The sequence below is a fragment of the Ailuropoda melanoleuca genome, unplaced genomic scaffold (genome assembly GCF_002007445.2).
Source record: "Ailuropoda melanoleuca isolate Jingjing unplaced genomic scaffold, ASM200744v2 unplaced-scaffold73512, whole genome shotgun sequence".
Lineage (NCBI taxonomy): Eukaryota > Metazoa > Chordata > Mammalia > Carnivora > Ursidae > Ailuropoda > Ailuropoda melanoleuca.
In genome coordinates, this window is record NW_023248851.1 from 1 (window position 1) to 8,499 (window position 8,499).

Consider the following 8,499-nt stretch of genomic DNA (forward strand, 5'->3'; position numbering starts at 1 on the left):
AACTAATGAAGCATCGAACTTTGCATTGGAATCCGGGGATGTACTGTATGGTGACTAACATAATAAAAAAAATCATTAAAATAAAAAAATAAATAAAAATAAATCCAGGGCCCTAGAAAAGCAGATGAAATACCTAAGGCCCAGGCCCATCCAGGAAGACAAGCTTAGAAGAGGTGCCAAGACCACAGACCAGGACCTGAACCCAGAGGCCAATAGGCCAAGGGTTGCTGCCCTCCTTTGGGGGCAAACCAGCCTGGGAAGCTCCAAGCTGGGGTGCAGGAGACTGAGGCTTCCGAGTGGACAGGCAGGGCACTGGGGTGTTGAAAACAGTGTGATGAACGTAGAAGCCCAGGCTTCTATAATGTGAATAGGAACCTCGAGGCCGAGGGAAAGGGCCTGACCTCTGACCTGCCTGGCCCCTAATGGCCAGTGCCCAGGGATGCCTGCTCTTTCCAGGAGCTCAGCAGGCCAGCATGGCAGGTACCTTTGACGTGGCCCCACCCCTTCTGTTGGTGAGCCAGTCTGGGGGTGGGGGGAGCAAGCTCGGTCTCCCCATCAGGCACCCCCTCTGGGAGCAGAGCTGTTCTCACGTTGCCCTCCAGAGGACCCCAGGGTGACCACCAGGCCAGCAGAAGGGGACCCTTCACTCTCCAGTTCCTTGGCTAACTGTGCACACGTGAGCACACATGTGGATGTGAGAGTAGAGGCTGCCCCTGGGGGAGTGGCCCAAGGTGCTGGCCACTTCTGGGGTTCCCTGGTGTCCCAGGCCTCATGCATGTCCCCCTGCCCACAGCACAACAGACGTGCACACGGTGGCCTCCCTGTTGAAGCTCTACCTGCGGGAGCTCCCTGAGCCCGTGGTCCCCTTCGCCAGGTATGAGGACTTCCTCAGCTGTGCCCAGCTGCTCACCAAGGACGAGGGGGAGGTTAGTGGCTCCTGGGGACCCATCCTGGGAGGCGGGCCTGCTGGGAGGCGGGTGTTTGGAGCGCGGCACAGACAGACGTTTGGTGACTTTTGTGGCCAATAGATCGTGGCCTCCAGCCTGCTCTGTAAGGTGGGAGGCCTTGAATCTCCTGCTCTGCGAAGGGGGCCCCGAGCGCCCTGCTCTGTGCACGCCGGTGAGGGGTGGCTGGAGCGCCCCGTCTGTGTAGGGTCCTCTTTGTGTGCAGGCCTCAGTCTCCGGGAGGGGCAGCGACCTCCTAATGCAGGCCGAGTTCCAGTCATGGTTCTGGGTGCCTGGGGCCCAGGTGTGGGCCCCCACACGGTAGGGACTCCTGCTATGCTACCCAGGCCAGCCACAGGGTTCAGAAACCACCAGACCTTTCATCTGTTTATATCCTGCCTCCTAACAAAAGAATTTGAGATGGCTTCCAGGACAGAGGGCTCCCACACCTACCCTCCCCGTCTGCTGCAGTGCCTGCCTGCAGCCCTAAGCTGGCTTTGGGTGGGGAAGGACTATTTGCCGACCTCCTGGCCCTGTGGGAGATGAGGAGTCTTTACCTGGCAAATACTTGTGCCTCCGTAAGTGTGCTGAGCCGTGGCCCTGACGTTCCTCCTTAGCCCTGCAGAGGCATACCCTTCACACCAGTTCCCCAAAAGTAGGTCTTCCCCAAGGCTGGCTTCGCCATTCCTCAGAGGGAGATGGAGGTGGTGGTACCTTCTGGGACCTGGCTGGAGGTCTGGACTCCGATTCCTGCCCCCCTCCCAACCCTCCCTCCAGCAGAAGGACCTGGAATCTCACTGCTGGCCTTTGAAATGCTGTTTTTTCTTTCAATCCCAAGGGGACTCTGGAGTTGGCTAAACAAGTGAGCAGCCTTCCCCTGGCCAATTACAACCTGCTCAGATATATCTGCAAGTAAGTGACGAGGGGCAGGGAGCTTCCCATCCCTGTGCCCTGGCTCAGCTCCCTTCACAGAGGGGGCCTCGGGCATTCTCCACCCCACACTCCTCCCCACGTGTTGATGGAGCCAGCAAGGGGCATAAAAGAACACAGCCCCTGTGATCATGGACCTTACGGTCCCCGTGGGAACTGACAGTGGTACATAGTCCCCGGTGACACATGCTGTGACCCTTCAGCCTTCTCTGGGTGCTTCTTGCTGTCCCCTCCCCTAAGGGTCTGCCTCCCGAGCACAGTGGCCTCAACCCAGGTGCTTGGACTCCGAGGGCAGGCAGGGTGGCCCTCACTTAGCCCCACGCCTGAGGGGTCTGGGCCTTCTTGGGCATCTGCCCCCTCTGCAGGCGGGAGAGTCGTGTGTCCTGCTTCCACACTGACAACGGGCCCTTGTCCCGCCGGCCTCAGCTTCTGATGGCTGGCTCCTACCCTTCAGAGGGGAAGCTCTGCCTTCTTCTGAGTTTGGCAGGGGCAGCTGGCTCTGCCCAGCAGCCGCGGACATGCATGGACACGGCTGGGCATGGAGGCCAGGCAGCTCCCAGCAGATCTGGCATCAGCTTTTGCTTTTCCGCCAGCTGCTTCTTCCTTACTGTACAGGTTTCTGGATGAAGTTCAGTCTCACTCAAATGTCAACAAGATGAGTGTCCAGAACCTGGCAACCGTTTTTGGACCCAACATACTTCGGCCACAGATAGAAGACCCAGTAACCATCATGGAAGGTAATGGTGGAGGTGTGCATGGCGGTGCTGGGGGCTGCCCAGGTCTGGTCTCCCCTTGGTCCCAGGCGCATCTTCAGAAGCATTGCTCTGCATCAGTCCAGCCCAGGGCCAGGCTGGTGGGAGGGGGCTGTGTTCCGGGGGACCTGGCAGGGGTCTCCAGACCACCTCCCTTCCCCCTCCCTGACCCCATGGGGCCCAGCTATAAAAGGAAAAGGAACTTTGCCCTGTGGATGGGGTCTTTGGGAGCAATTAGAATGGCAGGAGAGGCTGGGGGATGGAAGAGGTCAGTGTCCTTGCCCTTGAATACACACTGATGTTTTTGCTTTCCTTAAGTAAATGTTATTAAGTAATTGTCACAGGCTCCTGGATGTCAGAGACGTACCCTGGGGAGTAAATAATGATTAAAAAATAGCAATAGCAGCTGCCTGCGGCCTCTAGGAGCGCCTGCTTGTATCACATTGTCAGCTTCACAAGCTCATGCTGTGGTTATTGCACGATTTTACGGATGGGGAAACTGAGGAGAGGCAAGGTGACTGTCAGCCAGGTTTACCAAAGGGCACGGGTACAGGCTGGTCCAGAAGCTAGAGCCCATGCTCGGAGGCCCGTGGAAGACTGTCCCAGAGGGGTTAGCGTGGGAGTCCCGCGGCCCACGGTCAGGAGCCCCACAGCCGTCCCGGCTGAGGTGTGTAGAGGCTGGCGAGGACTCACCCAGCACAGAGCCAGCTGGAGCTGCTGCCCCTGGCCCCAGGCGAGCTGAGGCTGGAGTTGCCATTCCTTGCTGAGCATGACCTGGGAGAGATGGGAGTGTGGGGGAGGGCCGTGGAGCTCTGTGTCCCCTCAAGCCTGGGGTGTAGCTCTTGGGGAGGCACTCTTGCTCAGAGCCCCCCTCGGCCTGCCTAGCTTGGTCGCCCATCCTAGGCCCCCCAGGTTCTCAGCCTGCTAGGCTGAACAAATGCCCAGAAGCAAACACTGAGTTCCTGCTTCACCCAGTTTTCTGGCTAAGGGTTCCTAATTTTTTCCAGGATTCTTAGTTACCTCTATCAGGAGGGACCACCCACCCACCCCTCCTTCTTTATCACCTAGAAACCTTCCCAGTCTCTGGTCTTTGGTGGAGGGTAACAGGAGGGAACAAGGCATGAGGATAGGTACCATGGTCTGTCCCATTGTGCTGAGCCTCAACTCCCAGTGGCAGGAACCACAGGCACCACGGGCTGCATCTCAGGGGCCGTGGCCTGGAGAAGAGGTATAGTGTCTGTCCTTGTGTGTGTGTGTTTGTGTGTATGAGAGAGGGAGAGAGAGCGTAGGGTGGGGGGAAGGCAGGTTGTGCATGTTGGGGGCTGTGTACATTCATGTGTTGTGACTGTGTGTATGTGGGATCGTGTGTATGTGTGTATCTACTTGCACCTGTAAGACATCTCTGTCCCTGACCCAGAGCCTTGTGCCCCGCAGAATGTGGACAGTCAGGCACAGCCCTCGTTGGCAGTACAAGGGAGTGACGTGGGGCAGCCGAGAAGGCTGTGATGTCTAGGTCCCGGTTTCCGGTGCCAGCCTGCCACTGGCTCACCCTGCAGCCTCCATGGGCATAGTGCCTGCTTCTTCCCCACACCCAGTGGGACGGAGTGGGCCGGAGGCACAGTGCCCCCTCTGTGTTCACGGAAGGGGGTTCCCAGGCGGGACTCCTGTCTGTGCTACATTTGGAGGCTGTGGTGGCTGTCCTTTCCTGTGGAAGGGCAGATGGCAAGCTTTGCTGAGTCCTCTCTTGAGGGGCGGCGTGGTTCCAGACTGCAGGCACCCTGGGTTGGGTCTGGTCTAGAGAGCCTGGACTGGAGACATCCACAGCCAGGCTTTCTCACTCTCTCTTCCTGGCAGGCACTTCTCTGGTCCAGCATGATGGCCGTCCTGATCCGCAAACACAGCCAGCTCTTCACTCCGAGGGCTGAGGAAGTGCCGAGCTCCCCATGTGGGGGCCCACTGTGCACAGTGGGGTGGGGCTCCGAGGAGATCCCGAGGGACGGCCAGCCGGAACCCAGCAGCCCCAGCAGCCCTGGTCTGCCATCACACAGGACCTCGTCTCTGGATGGGGCCACTGTGGCAGCACTGTCTAGAACCTCCCCCACGGGCCTGGGCAGCCAAGGCAGCCCTGCCGCCACCAGCCCTGGGAAGAAAGTGCAGATGCTGCCCAACTGGAAGTCTTCCTTCTGGCAGTCAGGGTCTCGTTCTTGGAGCCCGAAGGTGGGCAGCCTCTCCCTGGAAGTGCCCATCATCTCCTCCGGAGGGAACTGGCTCATGAACGGGCTGTCCTCCCTGCGCGGCCACCGCCGGCCCTCCTCGGGAGAACGGCTCAAGGACTCAGGCTCTTCGCAGAGACTCTCCACTTACGACAATGTGCCCCCGCCCAGCGGCCTCTTTCCCAGCACCCCCAGTGTGGCTAGCACAGCGTGGTCCGGGGCCTCCTCTTACGAGGCATCGGCCAGAGGCTCAGTCAGCAGCTGCACGGCCTGCCGGGCCAGTGACTCGTCTGCCTGCAGCTCCCTGCACACTGAGGGGGCCCTCGAGCCTTCCCCTTTCCCCAGTAGCAGCGAGGACTGCAGATCCCCGGACCTGGGCCGTGGCCTGGACGAGGTGGGCACTTGCATCAGCAGCAGCGAGCCCAGCGATCCAGGCAGCCCCACCCAGGACTATGCCCGCTGCTCCGAGGCTCTCCAGGACCTGGTCACGGAGCTCAGGGCGGAGCTGTGCCGGCAGAGGACTGAGTACGAGACCAGTATAAAAAGGTAAAGGACTGCAGCCATGGGGTGAGTGCGAGGCTGGCACCCCTGGGGCTGGGCAGAGCCCTTGCGGCCAGCAGCTCACAGGACACCACTGGCCCTGGGTAGTCGGCCTCTGGTCATGGCCTCTGGCTCTGAAAGAAAGCCTCTCTGAGGCCGCGGCTCAGAGCAGCCAGCTCCCGGAAGCCACTTTTCTGAGAGCGTGCCCCAGGACAGGGCTGGGAATGGAGGGATGGGGTCCTGTCTGGAAAGGCTCAGGAGCTGCAGAGCCTGAGGTGTGGTCAGAGCTCCATAAAGGCCTGCTGAATGAGGGAGTGCATCCGAACCGCAGCTGGAGCTGCTCAGAGCACCTTTAATGGAGGGGCTCAGCATGGGGGTCCCTGTGTATGCATAGACCCAAGGAAGTGCCCACATGCCATGCAGGCCCTAGGCCAACCCGGCTGGCTGACCATGGTTGGGCCTGCTACGGAATGAGGACTCCTTCCAGGATTGTAATCCAGTTTCCTATGGGGAGGGAGCTGGCTGTGCTGAGCCTAGCCTCCTACCTTCCCTGGTCACAGAAGGAGGCCTTGAGCCATATTCTGAGCCTTCCAAGTTTGCTCACAGATGGTCCCAGTTGGATCCCTCCAGCCTCCCTGGGAAGAGGGTGTTTTCCAGCTCTGAGGCACCAGGTTCTCCATCCAAGGTCACCAGCAGAGCCTGCACTGGCCCATGTGCGGTGCTTCTACCAGCGTCTCAGGCTTCTTAGCCCTTGGCCCCAGTTTTCTGACCTATAAATCCGGTCCCGCCCTGGTCTATAGGGTCCGAGCACAAGAAAGAATGGAGCCCCATACAGCAGGTATTCCGGGACTACATCGGCACATAGGAGTCAGTCAGCGCTGGGTCTGGTCTGGAGGCTGGGGGAAACCAGCTTTCCACCCTGCCTCCCAGGACTCAGAACCCTTCCCCTGTGCCCATTCCTGTATTCCCAAGAGAGAATTCAGTGAGTGTCTATGATGTGTAGACACTGTACGAGATGCTGGGGACACAGCCAAGACCAAAACTGATCACAACCTCTGCCCTCATTCTTATTTGGTGGTGTTTGGGGGTTGGAGGCGGAGAGAGACCGTAAACAAGACAGATTTTAAAAATCTATGGCATGTTAGGAGGTTAGATAAAGGAGGAGAACAAAGCAGGGTGAAGCGAAGGGGAGCATGGTGTGGTGGGGAGAGGGGTGGAAGGCCGTGCTGGGACAGAGGGAAGGCTAGGTGCAGAAGCCCAGGGGCTGTGGTGGAAGAGGCAGGTGGAGTAAGTGTGGGGACGAGGGGAGTGTGAGAGAGGGGGTGGAGGGCAGAGTGTGGGGCTCCGGGCTAGACATACGGGTAGCATGGACCTAAGGGGCAGCGGCTGAGATAGAAGAGCCAGATTCCGAACACGTTTGGACGGTTTTGCTAATGGTCAGATGCGGGGTGAAAGAAAACTGACTTAGGGCACAACCTTTTTTGTTTTGGTGGGGTAAGTGGAAGAAGGTGTTCGCTGAGTGGGACAGCAGGACTGCAGAAGTGGTTTGGAGAGGAAGGGTCAGGAGCCACCTGCGGGCTGTTAGGGTGCAATGCTTATGAAGTTTCTGAGTGGAGTTGAGGGAGATAGAGGTGGAGGGCCGTCAGCATGGAGATGAGGCTTTGGCTCTGGAGACCGGATGAGGTCACACAAAGAACCACATAGAGACAAGACAGGAGGCCCAGGCCCGAGCTTGAGAACACCAGGGCAGAGAGGAAGAACGAGCAAAGAGGGCGTGGAGCCAGAGAAGCAGCAATGAGGGGTCTGTGGGGTCCTGCTGCCACCACCTTGGGGGTTCCTCTGTCTCACAGCATGTCCCGTGCTCCCCAGATGGAGGGCTGGGGCACAGGCAGCTTTCCTGCCTTCTTCATGCTGTGTTCAGTGACTGAGGGTGGAGGCCTGGGCCTCACCCTGGACGGGTGGGGAGTGGACACTTACTCCAGTACAGGTTACGCCACGTAGCAGGTGTGGTGCTGTGCACTGAGCGTGGTGGTCTTGGTCCATCATAGCTGTAGCTCTTGGGGGAAGGACTGGCCCCTGCATTTTTTCAGAAAGCACACCAGGACTCAGAGAAGTTTGTGTTGCTTCATGAAGAGCCGGGCTGGGGCTCAAACACCAGTGTTGGTTCCCGGGGGCTGGGCTCAGCATGCCCCAAAGGCCCTACAGGAGGTAGTCCTCTGGTCAAAGAGACGGATGTACCGGCCTTTGTAGTGTGGTGTCAGCCTGCAGAGAAGCAGGTCTGTGGTGGCCTAAGGAACACTAATGTGGCCTCCTGGGGAGGATCCAGAGAAGTGTCACTGAGGGTGAGACACTTGAGCTGGGGTATGAAGGACAAGGAGTAGTGGCGGGGACAACCCGAACGGGGTTTCCCCTGCATCGCAGTGTCTGGCTGGGGTCTGGGGGGGCCATGGGAGGTGAGGCAGCCAGAGGGAAGCCAGAGTACAAGGGGCTTCACAGACAAGCAAAGGCGAGGGGACAGTTTCCTACTTCCCTCTCCATTTGGGGACCAGTCCTGCTTTCTGCCAGCTGGCAATCCATTCCTCAGCAGTTGGCTGGGCTGGAGGGCAAGTGGACTTTATATAGTGAGGACTCAGGGAGGCTCCCAGCCTCGAGTGCCAAAGGGCTAAATGCTCCCGCTGGCACTTCTGGATCACAGGCCGAGGGGAGGTCTCCTGGGGGTGAGGGCCCAGGCCTTGCGAGGAGCTGCTGAGGCCTGTGGGGCCTGTCCCAGGGCCAGGTCTGAGCCTGCACGCGTCCTTCCCCTCCGTGGGCCGCCTGACCAGCTCCTTTGGAAGGAGTGCACGCAGGCACACGTTTGCCAAACCCAGCCAGCCAAAGGCTAAAACACTGTCTTTCTTCTTGATTTTAAAGACTCGAAGAAAGTAGTGCCAACCTGAGGAAACAAATGTCATGGCTAGAAGAAGAACTGGACCAGGAAAAGAAAAAGTACACAATGCTGGAAATAAAGCTGAGGAACTCAGAGCGGGCACGGGAAGATGCGGAGAAGAGGAACCAGCTGCTGCAGAAGGAAATGGAGGAGTTTTTTTCAACCTTGGGAAGCCTGACTGTAGGGACAAGAGG

At 58.8% G+C, this 8,499-nt stretch overlaps 1 protein-coding gene across 1 annotated transcript; it reads left to right on the forward strand.

Moving 5' to 3' along the window:
• Positions 1-473: 473 nt before the first annotated feature.
• LOC117800648 (rho GTPase-activating protein 22-like) lies at positions 474-8,494 on the forward strand (the record flags this gene model as incomplete). Its single annotated transcript, XM_034653199.1, is given in 7 exon segments — positions 474-512; positions 705-926; positions 1,783-1,856; positions 2,490-2,611; positions 4,481-4,499; positions 4,501-5,385; positions 8,290-8,494. Coding segments are annotated over 7 exon segments (1,566 nt in total), but the record flags the coding sequence as incomplete, so codon positions are not given.
• Positions 8,495-8,499: the final 5 nt, after the last annotated feature.